Source organism: Giraffa tippelskirchi, chromosome 3 (genome assembly GCF_054371585.1).
Source record: "Giraffa tippelskirchi isolate mGirTip1 chromosome 3, T2T-mGirTip1v1.2.pri, whole genome shotgun sequence".
Taxonomy (NCBI): domain Eukaryota; kingdom Metazoa; phylum Chordata; class Mammalia; order Artiodactyla; family Giraffidae; genus Giraffa; species Giraffa tippelskirchi.
The window spans coordinates 63,514,119-63,531,279 of NC_137277.1; the positions used below are offsets into that span (position 1 = coordinate 63,514,119).

A 17,161-nucleotide genomic window follows, 5' to 3' on the forward strand; every position below is an offset into this window, starting at 1 on the left:
GCTAATGGGAACAACACAATTTCCAGCTTCACATTCTACTACAAATTCTAACAATGTACCATTGAGACTCCTAAAAATTAAAAGTTTGGTTGGGTAGAGAAGGCTAAAGATAAAAAGTAACATTTACCTGGGCTATTTTTATCCTGTTGCTCTTCTATCAACCCCCTCCCTGGGCATTAATGGCTCTGCCATTCCTTAAAGCAGAAACTATGCTAAGTGGTTCTGTACTTTCTCACTCAAATTTTCTACAGGGTCAAGCTTCAGTGCAAAACAAGGAGCTAAGTAGGTGACTTTATCCCTGTTTCTAAAGCCCTGGGCAATATGATTCAGAGTAGAGCGAAACAAGACTTCTACCATTCACTAAGCAGCTTCCATGGCACAGACATTCTGGTCACCTTGTAGCAACACTGCCCTTGAGGAAACTCTAAGGCTCCCAATAATTAACAGGTTTTCTTCAGGCCAGATGGCTTGTTGGGGGAAAAACCAAAATTCAGCCAGTCTGTGAGAATGTCTTTCCCTTGCACCAAGGTAGACTCTTCTCATGTGCTCGGTTTTCTTTTTTTTTTCCTTTCTAACACATAACATTTATTGAGGTTTGCTTTTGTAACCAAAATTAGATGTTTTCACTACCTAAAATCATAGATGAAACCTCTTCCCAAAAGGTGATCTGTCTCATGTGCTCAGAGATACAATTCGACTATGTTCTATCTGAAACCTTGTAATCTTTTATAAAAAAACATACTGTACCTTGTCTGGCTCTGAATATTTTTCAGGTGCCTTTGGTCATAAACAATACTGTTCTGATGAATCCACTACCTCAAGTTAAGATGAGATAACCTATAGTCTTAAGCCACTCAGGATGCATCTCTAGAGAATATCTCAACAGTTACATACCTCATGTTCATCCTTCAAACCAGAGAAACTCGTGAACGGGCTGTCCATACTGTATAGAGTACAAACCACCCTGCCTGCCTCCTTTGGTGAGGTATCACTAGATTGTGTTGGCCACTGACTACCTAAAATAGACTACATAAGATTTATCACATATAGTTAAGGAATTTCAGTTGAAAAGAAACACTATGAGTGTCCAGAGGGTAGTTTTAAATCTACTACTAAACCTGCCATTCACTCAAGCATTGAACTTCCAGGGTACAAGCTTCAGCCTGCTCTTAGGGAGCTCCCAGTACACAGTTGGTTAGGCAAGTAGGACAGGGAGCATGGGATGAGCTAGATTCGAAGGTGACAATGAGGAGAATCACCAAGGAGTTAAGTTCTACTAACACACATAGGGCCTGAAACCAAAAGGAGAGAGCATGTCATTACCTGTACATATAGTCTACAAGGTGCCCTCTCATGAGAAAAGTCCTATTCTGTCTAGTTTCCCTCTAAAATCCAGCAAAAGCAGGGCCATTTTTCATCATCTTGTATTTTCCTGAGTTACTTAGCAATCAGCATAAACTGTTCATTCATATCACACTTAATCCAGCGCCAGGTGCACTGTTTCTAAGACTTCTGCCTGTATGAGGTGATTCAGTCCTCACAGTGTCCTTACAGAGAGCACTGAGGCACCCTGCAGGTGCCCATGGGCATTGAACAATTGCAAATAAATTTTAAAAATAATAATAATGAAAAAAAAAAACTACGTACTAGAGCTACACTTTGAGTCAGGGTAATCTGGCCTTAGTTCTGCACTCTCCCTACTTGATCTAGGGATGTGGCCACACTTCAATACCTGGAAACTTCTGTGTGGCTCCCAATCAGGCTTAGGAAACACCATGATTACAGTGTCAGTAGTTTTTAAATAATTGAGATTGAAAAAATAAAGGTAATTTAAAAATAAGTGATTCTATTTCTAATCATTTTGCTGCAACTAAACTTTCAATCAATACTGATGGGAAAATGTAAGTGGGCAGGACCCTGCTGAGTTGCCCACCCCTCTTCATGCTCCTCCATCCTCTCTTGCTCTCTTCCTGCGTGGATCACATCAAGAGGTTGTCATACCCAGGATTCCAGGTATGCTCTGCTAAGGGGAGGCCCAGCAGGAGATGGAATTTTGGCACGAGGACTCACAGCATTCATTACTTTGGACTACTCCCTACAGAGTCCTTTCACTGAAGGTCACACAGCTCTTGTCAAGGTGGCTTTGTCATTACATCCTTCTAGTTCCTAGAAAGATGCTCTCTCTCTCTCTCTCTCACACACACACACACACATATACACACAAACACTGGCCTGGGATACCACTGTACCCCTCATGGATTCCTCCATCTTGCCCAATAGTGTGTTCACTCGGAAGGAAATAGCAACCCACTCTAGTAGTCTTGCCTGGGAAATTCCATGGACAGAGGAGCCTGGTGGGCTACCATCCATGGGGTTGCAAGAGTCAGACACAACTCAGCGACTAAACCACCACAACCAAGTTTGAGTATGCCATCTGAATGATACAGTGAATATAGTCATTAAATTATGTTATAAACATTTTAGTTGAACTATAGCATGCATACATAAAAGTGTATCAATTTTAAATAAACCACATAGCTCAATTACTAAGGGAACTCAACAATGTAACCTCCTCCCAGCAGGGCAAGAAACAGGACAATATACCAAAAGCCCAATTAGATCTCCTTCCATTCCTTATACTCTCCCTTCAATGCCTGATTCCTAACACCTCACCAAGTAGATTTGCCTGTTCCTCAGTCTTCATACATGGAATCACCTGCTACATATGAATTTCTATCAGACTTCTCTTTTGTTCAACATGTTTGTGAGATTCAGTCACATTGTTACAGTTTCAGTAATACATTTATTTTTATTCTGTGGAGTATTCCATTGTATGATTATTCCACAATTTCTTTATCAGGTCTAGAGTTGATAGATATGTGAATGGCTTCCAGCTTGGGGATATTATTAATATAAATAATGCTGCTATGAGCATTTTAATACATGTCTTTTGTTGCGCATACATACATATTTTTGTTGGGCATATAACTAAGAACAAACTTTCTGGGCTTTACTAAACTTGAGTATTATAGACGCTGACTAATAGTTTTCAAAAGTCTGTACAAATTTACAGTCTTATCAACAGCTTATGACACTTCCTGTGGCTCTACATTCTCTAATATTTCATGCTGTCAGACTTTGATTTTAGCCATTTAGGTGAGGATATATCCATATCTTTTCGTGGTTTAGATTCACATTTTACTGATGACTAATAAGGTTAAGCACTTTTTCATATGCTTATTGGTAATCTCAGTTATTTTAATATTCACTTTTGTGAAGAGTCTATTGATCATTCCTGTCCATTTTCTATCTTTCACTTAATTTATAGATTTTTTAAATATTTAATTGTATTTTCCTTTTAAATTGATTGGCCATATTTTCTATGTGTCCCCTTGTTATCCTGGTCATAATTTCTGGATTAGGAAAGGAAATTAACCCAACCTGGGTCAAACAAACTCTTCACCAGGGAATTTGGGATTCAAAATAGCCTTTTTGCTCTGCATGGTTGAAATTGAGATCCTATAATTTAGGAAACTAATGAGATCATCTCCATTCTGCCATGAGCAATAAAAAAGACAAGAAAATTAGAAGAGAATAAAGAGTGTTTGGCTGACTGGAGCATGCCCTTTGTCTGGGTGATTTTCCAAATATTTCCTAAGTCTGCTTCCCTCTGCCCCATTCCACCTCCTCCACCTCCTCCTCGCCTTGGAGCACACTGTTCCTTGGAGTCCCTTGGTTAGCAGGTATCATTCTTTTTCTATGTTTTACTTTATTTATTTGTCTTTCTTTTTGGCCACACCTCATGGCATGTGGGATCTTAGTTTTGCAATCAGAGATCAAATCTGCACCTCCTGTATTGGAAGTGAGGAGTCTTAACCACTGGACAGCCAGGAAGTCCCCAGTATCATTCTAATAATTCCCTATTTTGCTTAATATCAAGTATACTGTTTTGTTCGTAGCTAAAAATACTTTAACAAAGACAATAAAATTTCTCTGAGTGACACTGACAACACCAGCAATTTTGAAACAATATCAAGGAAATAGTTACAGAAATATCTCCAGAAACGAAATCTAATCATCTTACTGTGAGAAAACCCAGGGGGATACTGTGAACTAATTATCAAAGGAGAGCTAGAAAATTGTTAATCAAGATTATAAATTTTAAAGACAAAGGTAAAATTTTGAAGCCAGCTCACTGATTCTTACAGTTTTTATAATCAGTTATCCACAATTTTAGAATTTAGATTTTAGAATCTTAAAGTTTGGGAAAGCAAATTTTTTATGTTTTGTGTCAACATACAACAAAATCCAATTTGAACTGAAATGAGGCTATTTCTGGTCATAATTTATCCCATTTGTAGAAAATATTCAAGTTTCATTACAGAATTACTAATCCTTGAAGGACAGGACGCTGGCCCTGAAGCCCTCAGGGGTGTTATTAATACATACAATTCAGTGTGTGCTCATGGCTTTGTAAAATATAAACAAAAATTCAGAATTTTGAAACATACCTGGCACCCAAGAACTCCATGTGGAGACTATGAACCTGTCTCTGCATAACTGCTTGAGCAATCTGGAGTTAATTCCACTGTGTCTTATTAACAGATATAAAATACTTGCACATTAGGGAACTATTTCTTTGCCAGATGCACATGAATTGTGACCATGGGCTTTTCTTTCTTCATTATTGTCCACCTCTTGCATACCTTTGGGTCCTTTGGGGTTCTCCTGTCACTCAATGGAAGTCTGTGGCAGTGGCCAGTTTTATGAAAATATGCTCTCATACCTAGCTGTACCTTGACCAAGTCTGCCCCTGAATCCATGTACCAACACCTGCTTCCCAGCAGGGGCTCCTCTGTGCATGCCCTTCATGCATTTATTAGCTAGATATACCTGTAAGTTGGTATTCCATAGGAAAGAACTTGGACTAATGGATGATGGGCACCAACGGGTAATGCTACACCCCCACGGACAGTCCTGAGGCACATCTCATATTTCTTCTCAGATAATCCTATGGGCCCACAATGTGGTCAGATAATGATTCAGCCTTGTTTTGACTCACTCCTTTCACTACTCTGCTTCTCTGTCCCTTACTTCTCTTCCCTGGTATCATTTCCCCAATGAAGAATCCCCACAAGAGGCTTTTGCTCCCTAGAGAGCCAAGGATGAGTAAACCACACATGAAATTCTCACAATAATGAAATTGGAATCTATAAGAATAAGAAGTTTGTACATGCATCATATTAACCTATATCTTATATTTACTAATGTGTCAGGCATTAACACAAGGCACTGAGTAGAGAAAAGCTTAGATGGCATGGACCATACCCTTGAATCTAGCTGGGGTAGGGGATACCAGGGGACAGAGAGGTAAACAAAGATTATAATAACACATGAGTTCTAGATTTAAGATGTAGTCTACATCACCTCCTCCGAGTGTTAATGAAGATATAGAGCTGCTGTAATTCCCATACACTACTGTGGAAGTGCAAAGTACTATGGTCACTCTCGAAAATGGTGCAGCAGTTGCTTTTAAAGCTAAACACACATTCACAATATGATCCAGCAGTCCCACTCTTAGGTAATTACCCAAGAGAAATAAAAACGTAAGTTTACACAAAACCATGTACATGAATGTTTGAAGTAGCTTTACTCACAAATACCAAAAACTAGAAACAACCCAAATGTCCTTCAATGGACCAGTGGATAAACAAACTGGTATCTCCATACCATGGAAGACTACTCAGCAACAAAAAGAATGAACTATTGATACCCGCAATAACATGGATGAATATGAGAGAGAAAAATCAGTCCCAGCGGTTGTCTGAGTCCGTGTATATGACATTCTACAAAAGACAAAAATATAGTGATGGAGGACATATGATGAATCACCAGGATTAAGGCAAAGGGTGATACAAAAGAATAATACAAAGAAATTTTGGGGGGTGATAGAACTATTCTGTATTCTGATTATAGTGGCAGTTACATAAATATACATCTTTGTTAAAGCTCATAGGATTTTGAATTTGAAAAGAAAAATCAATTTTGCTCTATGATAATTTAAAAAATAAAATTAGTGAGAAAAAGAGAATGATAATCACTGTTGTGTTTAGGTTATGATGTTTAAATAAAGGAATGTGTTATATAATGTCATGTTTTATTACATGACATGACACAGTGTTATATGACACCACATTGTATTATGTGATATCACACTGTGTTACATGGTGCACCTTATTTGATACCACCTTGTCATGTGGCATCACATTCTGTTATATGATGTCACATGTTACATGATATACATTATGTAATGCGATAGCACCTCATGTTACATGGCATTACATTGTATTATGCTTCAACTTACCCAGCATGTCATGTTCAATACAGCACTTCACCAAGGACAAATGATCTGTCCACTGAAGCCCTGGGAAGATCCTGTGTTAATTTTGCCCCTGTTCCCATCAAGAGAGTTACTGTAACTTTAAGAAAACTGTATTCTGTTTTAAATATTTGCTAATCAAACTTTTCTGCAGGTCAGCCTCTTTCTTATTTCAGCAAACATGCAAATATATAGATTATGTATTCTAGGATCCCCAGATAAAATAATTTATCCACAATCCTAACCAAAAACACAAGATTTAAAAGCAGAAACAAAATAAACCCTTCAACCCATAGATATGGTAAAAGATGTGACTACATTTTTAAAGTATTGTTATTTATACAAAGACCACTGTCAAATGTTAACAAAATTGCATGCAAACTTCAATATATTTTTTCAGTCTTTAAAATGCATGATGTGTTCTTTTAAAATAGGACCTCAAACAAAATTAGAAACAAAACAATGTCCTACTGTGTTGCCCAGGGAACAATATTCAATATCCTGTGAAAAACCACAATGGAAAATTATATGAAAAAGCAATATATATGTGTAAAATTGAGTCACTTTGCTGTACAGAGTAACACAACATTGTAATTCAACTATACTTTAATTAAAAATTGTAAGAAAACAATTGAAGGTATGACAGTAAAGTTTAAATAGAGTTTTACAACATGTTTTAATTTGAAAGCTTCTGTAGCTGAGACAATAACTTTCCTTCAAGCTTAGTAAATTTCATGAACATGAAGAAAAAAGGAAAAGAAACAAAATAATCTGTGAACACCTAAAGAATTAGCTAATGGAATCTTTCTGCCCACAAACTACCAGTTTTGTAGTATTTGTTTAATCTTTAGAGATATACAGAGTCTTAGTGGTAGCCAAGAACAAAAGGAGCAATGCTGTGGTTTGAATAACTAAGTCTTCCCATGATATTCATCTATTTTACACAGTTAAGAGTCCTTGATTTCTACAGAAGTTATATTCTTCAAATGTTGTAGTAAATTAAATTTTATAAAAACATTTTAGAAGAGCTCATTTTTGAAGGAAAGCCATAGGTTAAAATTTTATTTGAGGTGAGTTTTGGAAGTGGTTTTATTTTGTTTTAAGTAAAGATTCAATAGGCAATAGAGATAACTATTAAATCAATTAGAAAGATCTAATAAGCATGAAAAACGTTGATGCACAGTGGAAGAATGCCAGGGTAAACAAGATATCTGGTGAGTTCATTCTGCAAGATGGCCATGTGTCAGGTGGAGATGGGCCATGCAACCTAGACCTTGAGAAAGTACAAAGTAAGAGCCATAGGATTGTGAAAGCAAGAGAAGAGAAACCCACAGGAGCAGGTGGGAGATTAGAGTTCTGCTGTTCAGGGAAAATGGATGCACCTTCGAGTAAGGAGAGGGACCAGTGTAGACTTCTTATAACTCCCTGGCCTTTTCACTAACAGTCTCTAATCTAATCATCAGATCGGTTTGTACAATCTGCAGGACTGTGGCCTTGCTGAAATAACCACTTATCTTTCCTGGAGGTGCTTCTGAGGTAGCAATTTGAAGATTAGATCCAATTATTAAGTATGATAGAGATGATGCTATCCATCCCTTGCTCTCTCTCCCTTCTAATGTCCAACCTAGAGAAGCTGAGGACCCATAGCACTATGATGTCTCTCTCTACTTTCCTCCTCCTCTTCCTTTCCTCAAGAAAACTATCCCTCTCAGCCCTCACCAATGTCTGGAAACAAGCTTTGAAACCTTTCAAATTGGGACGTCACTTGAAAAACCCATCAACAAAAGCTAAGCAAAAAATTAGACTCACCAAGATCAAGATGAACACCAGGGACAAATGAATTGAGAAAAAACATGATGATAACAAATACCAACACTGTCAGGCATTTGGCGAGCAGAATCTTATCTGATATCCTGTGCTGTAAGAGAGGAAAACACAACCCATGTACTCAATGAAACCTAATTTCTGCAATGTGTCCACAATCCTACATGATTTGAATCACTACAAATTTCTCCTTATGATGAAAAATAAAATATCTTGAACTTGAAAGATGATAAGTTCATGGGTACAGATTCAAGACTGCCACATTACAGAAACTTGAAATCAAAATCTATGAAAAATTAACACAATAAATTTTAAATATAGTAAAATCTTTTTATATGACACATGACTAAATAGATTTTCCAATATGACAGAGAGATGCTAAGCTGTTCCCAGCCCCACTGCCAGCATTAGATGAGATAAAGCCACTGGGGAGCCAACACATAACGTCCAGAGACTTGGCCCGACAGTTCAGTTCAGTTCAGTCGCTCAGTCGTGTCCGACTCTTTGTGACCCCATGAATCGCAGCACGCCAGGCCTCCCTGTCCATCACCAACTCCCGGAGTTTACCCAAACCCATGTCCATTGAGTCGGAGATGTAATCAAACCATCTCATCCTCTGTCGTCCCCTTCTCCTCCTGCCCCCAATCCTTCCCAGCATTAGGGTCTTTTCCAATGAGTCAACCCATCGCATGAGGTGGCCAAAGTACTGGAGTTTCAGCTTCAACATCAGTCCTTCCAATGAACACCCAGGACTAATCTCCTTTAGGATGGACTGGTTGGATCTCCTTGCAGTCCAAGGGACTCTCAAGAGTCTTCTCCAACACCACAGTTCAAAAGCATCAATTCTGTAGCACTCAGCTTTCTTCACCGTCCAACTCTCACATCCATACATGACTACTGGAAAAACCATAGCCTTGACTAGACGGACCTTTGTTGGCAAAGTAATGTCTCTGCTTTTCAACACGCTATCTAGGTTGGTCATAACCTTCCTTCCAAGGAGTAAGCGTCCTTTAATTTCATGGCTGCAATCACCATCTGCAGTGATTTTGGAGCCCCCCCCAAAAAAGTCTGACACTGTTTCCACTGTTTCCCCATCTATTTCTCATGAGGTGATGGGACCAGATGCCATGATCTTAGTTTTCTGAATGTTGAGCTTTAAGCCAACTTTTTCACTCTCCTCTTTCACTTTCATCAAGAGGCTCTTTAGTTCTTCTTTGCTTTCTACAATAAGGGTGGTGTCATCTGCATATCTGAGGTTATTGATATTTCTCCCAGCAATCTTGATTCCAGCTTGTGTTTCTTCCAGCACAGCGTTTCTCATGATGTACTCTGAATATAAGTTAAATCAGCAGGGTGACAATATACAGCCTTGACGTACTCCTTTTCCTATATGGAACCAGTCTGTTGTTCCATGTCCAGTTCTAACTGTTGCTTCCTGACCTGCATATAGGTTTCCCAAGAGACAGGTCAGATGGTCTGGTATTTCCATCTCTTTCAGAATTTTCCACAGTTTATTGTGATCCACACAGTCAAAGGCTTTGGCATAGTCAATAAAGCAGAAATAGATGTTTTTCTGGAACTCTCTTGCTTTTTCGATGATCCAGCGGATGTTGGCAATTTGATCTCTGGTTCCTCTGCCTTTTCTAAAACCAGCTTGAACACCTGGAAGTTCATGGTTCACGTATTGATGAAGCCTGGCTTGGAAAATTCTGAACATTACTTTGCTAGCATGTGAGATGAGTGCAATTGTGCGGTAGTTTGAGCATTCTTTGTCATTGCCTTTCTTTGGGATTGGAATGAAAACTGACCTTTTCCAGTCCTGTGGCCACTGTTGAATTTTCCAGATTTGCTGGCATATCGAGTGCAGCACTTTTACAGCATCATCTTTCAGGATTTGAAATAGCTCAACTGGTATTCCATCACCTCCACTAGCTTTGTTCGTAGTGATGCTTTCTAAGGCCCACTTGACTTCACATTCCAGGATGTCTGGCTCTAGGTGAGTGATCACATCATCGTGATTATCTGGGTCATGAAGATCTTTCTTGTACAGTTCTGTGTATTCTTGCCACCTCTTCTTAATATCTTCTGCTTCTGTTAGGTCCATACAATTTCTGTCCTTTATTGAGCCCATCTCTGCATGAAATGTTCCCTTGGTATCTCTAATTTTCTTAAAGAGATCTCTAGTCTTTCCCATCCTGTTGTTTTCCTCTACTTCTTTGCATTGCTCCCTGAGGAAGGCTTTCTTATCTCTCCTTGCTATTCTTTGGAACTCTGCATTCAGATGGGAATATCTTTCCTTTTCTCCTTTGCTTTTTGCTTCTCTTCTTTTCCCAGATACGTGTGTTTACACAGGTTTTATGTGTTCATCTCCTTTTAGTTCACCTTTCCATTTATTATGCAAGGCCCCATTCACGTGGCACTGAAGTTAAAATATTCTTGCAACAACTGGACTACTGCTGAATGCACTTAGCAGTCCCCTACTCACCAAATGACACATATGGATCCTGCTCCCAGCATTCAGTGGGCAAGGGGAAGTGCACTGTAGCACCTTCATTAACTTTGGAGTTGAAGACCTCCTTCCAGTGAGCCTGAGCCATGGGGCAGGTTTCCCAAAGGACTCTGTGCTCTGAGGACCATGGCTGTGTGGAGCTGGGGCAGGGAGTAAGGTACCAACAAGTAGACACAGATGCTTGTACACAAGGCACATCTAACCAGGTCCCAAAGTAATCACACTTCACCGTGTGAACCAACTGCACTGTGTATTTTCTTCCTTGTGGTCCCACCAGCACCTCTGTTTGTTGGTCTATGCCTAGGATATTCAAGTCTAGATGTAAATATAAATAAGGTCATCAATACAGATCTAGGTATAGATAGATACAGACAGAGCTACGCATAAGATACGGACATAGATAAAGATATAGAGATAGACATGTGTATCTCACAGAAATGAGTATAGACAACGGAATAGACATGGACATGGACAGACACAGACTTGAGTGTAAGTATGGGTATAGGTAGAGATGGAGATAGATTTCCTCTCTTGATTTCCTGTGGTCACATAGTTAAAGCTGCTGCCACAAAAATCATAAGCATATCCCTCTGTGTTACAGTGGCTTTGGCAGCAGATCCTGGCCCCCTGGTCACGGGCTTAGGGGTTGCCTTGGGAGCTACTATCTTCCTTCCCCACCTACTGCCAAGACTTGCAGCTTGGCTGTCCCCCACTCATCTTTCCCTTCACCCTCCAAGGAAGCCAATTTTGTAAATGAGTCTGTGATGCAGAATCAGGAGGAAAGGAGCCTGGCATCTCACTGGGCCAAGCTAACCATAGAATCTGGGTATTACCATGCCAACTCCAACACTGGAAATAAGGGATCAGGGAAGTCAGTGCCACTCAGCTGGTATAAGATGACCAAAAGTTTGTGCTTTGTTATTTTGGGATATCAATCAAATTTTACCATTTGATTATTTGGGGTCATCACAATGAAAAGTTTGAGAAATAATGAGGGTAGGTCTCCAATCCTTGTTCACCAGGTACACACAGAGGTGAGTCTCATCCCTAACTTGTGGCCAGAACCACACACGGTCTGTTTAAACCTGAGGCCAGGAAAGTGTCATCACCTCACCTGCCTCCCCTAACCCTGACCATCTGAGTAGGACAGATGATGGGAGGATAGACTCAAGGAACATGTTAGCTACAGGTCCCAACATTTAAATTTTGTTTAGCAAAGGACCAAATGTTCCTACCATAACTAGGGAGTGGATATTCTACCTCTCCCTGGGAAACAAGCCACCTGGATTTAAAATTTCATGAAGATATTACAAATTACTTCCAGCAGATCTTGGGCAGAGCTCTCTTAGTGGAAGAGGGTCACTATATGTCCTCAGGTGGGTTGAGAAATTCCAAGGCAGGAAAATGACAAAAGAACTCAAAATAATATTTGCCTCCCCAAGTCAGAGCTGTACGACAGAAGACATACACTCCTTTTCTACCCCCAAAGGTGTTCCATCTCAAGCAGCATGCCTCTCTTGTCTTGGCTTCTATCTCTTAGCCTGCACAATGAGAACCACAGACTTGCCTTTCAAGGTCAGGTGGAGCCGAGAGCCAGCCAACCTTCCCTGCATCCACATTAACCACAGAAAGTGTTGCCCTATCTTAAAGGAAATATAAAAAGTTTAACTTTTCAATTCCTGGACAAAATAAGCTTACCACGTCTGGAAAATTATCTTTCCCATTAACTCAAAGAAATAGCTATGTCTTGTGTACAATTATAGGAATAAAAAAGAGGTGACTTTCAGTTGCAACTTCACATGAAACAAAGAAAAGGAATTTACTCTGTTCCTCAAGAAATCCCTAAGAAAAGAAACCATAATACCTTTCTTTGTAGCTCCTGGATATTGGTCTCCCAATTTTTATCTTCCTGTGAGATCTGTCTAAAAGAGAAAAGGGCAGACATTATTTTCCTGGTGGCATTGAGTAGTGAGGTCAGCAGGATGGCAGTCAGCAGTAGCACACAGCATGATCCCCTAGCCTGGATGCTGTCCACTGCATGACACCAGGTGCAGCCGCAGAATGGGGCAGCTCTTGCCTTATAAGGCACCCAGTGGGGCTGGGTTCATGAACTAGCAAAGACGCTCGCTCAAAAGATTCCCAAGGAAAGTAACACATGCAATGACCAGACTGTTCAGTGAGGTATGTATGAGTACGGCACAGGAAACATCAGAAGGATACTGGCCTAAATGTAAATAGGCAGGTTTCCCTAATGGTTCAGATGGAAAAGAATCCACCTGTAATGCAGGAGACCTGGGTTCGGTCCCTGGGTCAGCACAATCCCCTGGAGAAGGGCATGGCAGCACACTTCAGTGTTCTTGCTTGGAGAATCCCCATGGACAGAGGAGCATGGCAGGTACAATCCATAGGGTCACACAGAGTTGGACATGACTGAAGCAACAGGGAATGAGACAGTAAGTCATCTCTTTTCACTTCTTAATTTTCTGAATTTTTTTCAAAATGAGGCTGTGTTATAATTTAATTAAAGAAGAAAACAGTAAAAGAAGTGCCACTTGCTTTAGTGGTGATTTCTATCAGTTGGAAATCTATCTTGAAGCACTTATGTCTGCTTCCCTCCTCTCTAGTAATGGTACCCACCTTATCTTCATTTCTATTTCAGTCACTTCTATTTGTTCCCACTTGCCTTTATTTTTTAACCTTTCATGTCAACTCATCTTTCTGCTTTATTTCCTCTCTCACCAATTAGGAAAAAGATGTTTGGTGGAGAATTTAGTCTTCATGAGCTCTCATGTGTCATAATATCAGTGGAGGTTGACCATGCAGCCAGTATAGACCCTAAAGGAAATCACAGCCAACCCAAGTGAACAGTTCTAAGAAAATTTTTTAAAATAAAATGTAGAAATAAGACCTTTAGAGCAAGCACATGACTTAGATCACCTTCATTACTATTTGCTTCTCAGTGACTGTGTGGCCTTACAAAGGCCACTGCAGTCTATGGGCCTCAGTTTCCCTTTCTGTGGTCAAAACAGGATGAGCTGATGGAAACTTGGTGACTCTCTGAGTCCACATGTTTCTTCCCATTTTAACCCTGAGATACACTGACTATGTCTTAATGCCCATGTCAGAAGGAGCATGAAGAAACTTTAAGGTCAAGAGATTTAATACATTCAGAGAAATTTACTGCTGCATCTTTAATTTACAAAGTCTTTCCTTTTAAGATTTATGCCTGTTGCTGAAGTTGGTCACTCTGTCCCCAGTCAACAACTCAGGGCCTTCCTGTAACCTGGAGACACCAGGTCCTGCTTCTCCAGTGCCACAAGGTACAGGTAGGTTCTGGGATGAGATGGAGCTGAGGATGCTAAGACAGAGCTTCTCCTTGGGCTTCATCTCTGGACAGAGTGAATCTCCACATACTCACCTGTGGAATTCTCCCCTCAACACCCAGACTCAGCTACAACCACTCTAGATGGCCCTCAGAGGTTGGTCCTGGCACTGTGCCCAGCTCCTGTCCTCAGACTCTTGCCTGCTCTCTGGGAACACAGGGGTGGTCTCACCAAATTGCCATATGTAAGAGCATTCTCATTACCTTCACAAGGACTCACAGTTCCCCTTGCCGTGAGAGCCCTCATCTCCACCCAGTATCTGATCCTGCTGCAGGACTGCTTCCACATTCCTGAGGGGTGAGCAGACTCTTGCTCTTCCTGGCAGTACTTCCAGAGTAAAGACAGGTTGGAACTCAGCATCTCATCCAAGTGAGGAGGAAAGATTCAGCACCTCATTGTTACCCATTAGATCTCAGCTTTGATTAAAAATAAATTCAAGGGATTTCACTCGTGGTCCAGTAGTTAGGGCTCCATGCTTCCAATTCAGGGCCAAAGGTTCGATCCGTGGATGGGGAACTAAGATTCCACGTGCCACTTGGCAAGGCCAAACAAACAAATAAACTCCAAGAAATGAATTAAGACTTAGGTATTCTTTGAGCTCCTGAAAATCAGCTACTGGGAGAATATTTCATTAGATTAATTTGTTATATTGCTTTTTTATTCTCATTATGCAACGTGTTAGGTGTGAAATGTGACAGGCATGTGAACTCAATTCCAGGCATCACTCTTTTCTAGGTGTATAACCCTGGGCAAGTTGCTCAAATTTTCTGACCCTCAGTTTTCTCATCCTTAAACTGGGGCTAATATCAGCACACATTCCAGAGAGCTAAGTGAGGGTTAAATAAAATCATGCACCGTAACAGGCTTAATACAGTGTATGGTGCTCAAAACCTACCTAGTAGCCTGAAGTTAGTGTTGCTCTTCTGCAGAACCACGGAATACTCTGCACAATCATTTTAGCTCACATCTTGCAGTTGACATTTTAACACTCTTAGGGTGGTCATATAAAAGTTATTGACACAATTCAACCACTGAGCATAATTGGTAAAGATGAGGACCATAGTTGTAAACTAAGAGTGGTCTGAGCAGGGTCTGGCTTGGTACCTGTGGAAGCTGTGAAGCCTCTGAGCCAGAAGGCGCTCCAGCGCCAGCACCTTCCCCAGGAGCAGACCTCGAACTGCTGTCTCCTCCCTGCTGGCTGGGCTGATGTGCTGTGCAGTAAGACGCCAGACATGGATTTCATGCTTCAGTTCTGCAGGAAAGGAAAGTTGAGGCTTCAGTATCCTGCAACCTCAGATGTCAACACCTACTCCCCTCAGCATCCTCCAAGAACAGGAAACACACATTCATGATGCAGATATTCAGGGACCAAACCAAAAGAGTGGCTTCTTAGCTTTCATGTTATTATGATGGAAACAGAAGACAAAGCTGACTTTGAAAAATTACAGTGGATGTGAAGTAATATAATTTCAACTCTTTGGGTTAAGAATAAAGTCCTGAATAGGCATATCAAAGCTAGTGCCCAACAACTTTTTTCCCAGGCCAGCCTATGGGACCCTCTCCATCTCTGTGTTTGCAGAAGTAGAAACTGTGAATCTGGCCTTCCAGATCCCCAGGGCTCCTTTCTGCAGTTGTCTTCTCCAGTGGCAGCTTCAACCCCTCACACACACCCAGAGTCTAGATGCCTTCTAACCCATCAAAATGAACAGGATGGGTTACTCTCCACAGATCACCCTATGGGTTAATGTTCAGCTAGTCCACTTTTGTTCTCCTAGTTGGGGAATGAAATAAATATGTCATTGATCATGGGAAAATTTGGTTAAGAGACGTTTTGCCAAGGAAAAGGGAGCTCACTTCCTGCACCCAGAGCTCAGTTTGGCCAAGTATTCACTCCTTAGTCCCCAGGCTTCCTCTGCATCTCCACCACCATTTCCCCAATCCGTCTCTGCTGAGCTCCAAGACTATGATCCTAATCAGCTACATGATGTTGTCCTCTGACCCTTGTGATATAAGATTCACAGATAAACCTTCCATCTGCCCCCACAAAACTCTCTTCCCTCTTTCTTAGTTTTTATATGACATCATTAATCTTCCAGGTACATGAACCTGAAATGTCATTTTGGTCTTATCAATGACATTCTCATCTACATTTCTGCACTCAACATGCAATAAGTGCCAGATAGGATGCTAAATGCTAAAGGAGAGAATGAATTTGACATTATAGGGACAGGCCTCCAACAAGATAGAGAAATAAGATACATTACAAACGAACAGTACTGAGCCATGGGAGCAGTTCCGAATATAATGACATGGATCTTGCAGGATCCACTTGTTCCTGCCACAGTTCACCAGCTTATCCAGGTTTCATTTCCCCACATTTGCCAATTCTAATTGCTCTCAGTAAACTTTGACTGAAGCCACTTCTTACCAACCCACGGCTGGTTAATCTTAAAACACTGCTTGTTCTATCAATCTATCTATCTGTCATCTACAGAAACTATCTATATATTAATCTATTGACAGATAAATTCAGTTAGATTGATATATAGAAACAAGGACTCTATCTTCTTATTTACCTGTCTTCTAAGAGGATAATACTATCTAGGCTGATCAATCTAAGAAGATAAATGACAGATAGATACATAGATTTCTTCTTTCAAATATCCAGCGGTTCCTCATGACCCGCAAAGATCTTTAAGGAAGACTCAAGATCCTCAAATGATGAGTGCCATTGTCAGCTTTGTTCCCCCTGTATAAGTTTTAGCTGTTGATTTTGGCTGACTGGCCCTGACCAGAACACATTATCAGACACCTTATCTCTGCCTCTCTGATTACCATCAGCCCCTAGGAGCTTCTCAACCAACCTCAGGCAAAGACATTACCATGTGGGATTTGCTCTCTCACAGGAGGTGGCTCTAATCCAGGAGTCTCAGGGGAAGACACTGAGGCCAGAAGCTGATAGATGAACTTAAACTATTATAAGATTCTTACACTTTATGTTAAGTAGTATAGTATCACTTGAAGTTACTTATATAATTATAAATAAAACCACAATTAGGAAAATGC

At 40.4% G+C, this 17,161-nt stretch overlaps 1 protein-coding gene across 4 annotated transcripts in view; it reads right to left on the reverse strand.

Annotated features, from left to right (window-relative positions):
- Window positions 1–17,161, reverse strand: part of OCA2 (OCA2 melanosomal transmembrane protein) — a 302,523-nt gene that overhangs the window by 114,000 nt on the left and 171,362 nt on the right. For all 4 annotated transcript variants that reach the window (XR_014080337.1, XM_081583080.1, XM_081583078.1 and 1 more), the window contains 3 exons: window positions 15,200–15,347; window positions 12,577–12,634; window positions 8,189–8,297 (listed from right to left, as the gene is read on the reverse strand). Coding sequence is in view for 3 of the 4 variants with exons in the window: in XM_081583080.1 (XP_081439206.1) it covers window positions 8,189–8,297; window positions 12,577–12,634; window positions 15,200–15,347 (315 nt within the window). In the remaining variant the exon portion in view is untranslated. The remainder of the gene's footprint in view (window positions 1–8,188; window positions 8,298–12,576; window positions 12,635–15,199; window positions 15,348–17,161) is intronic.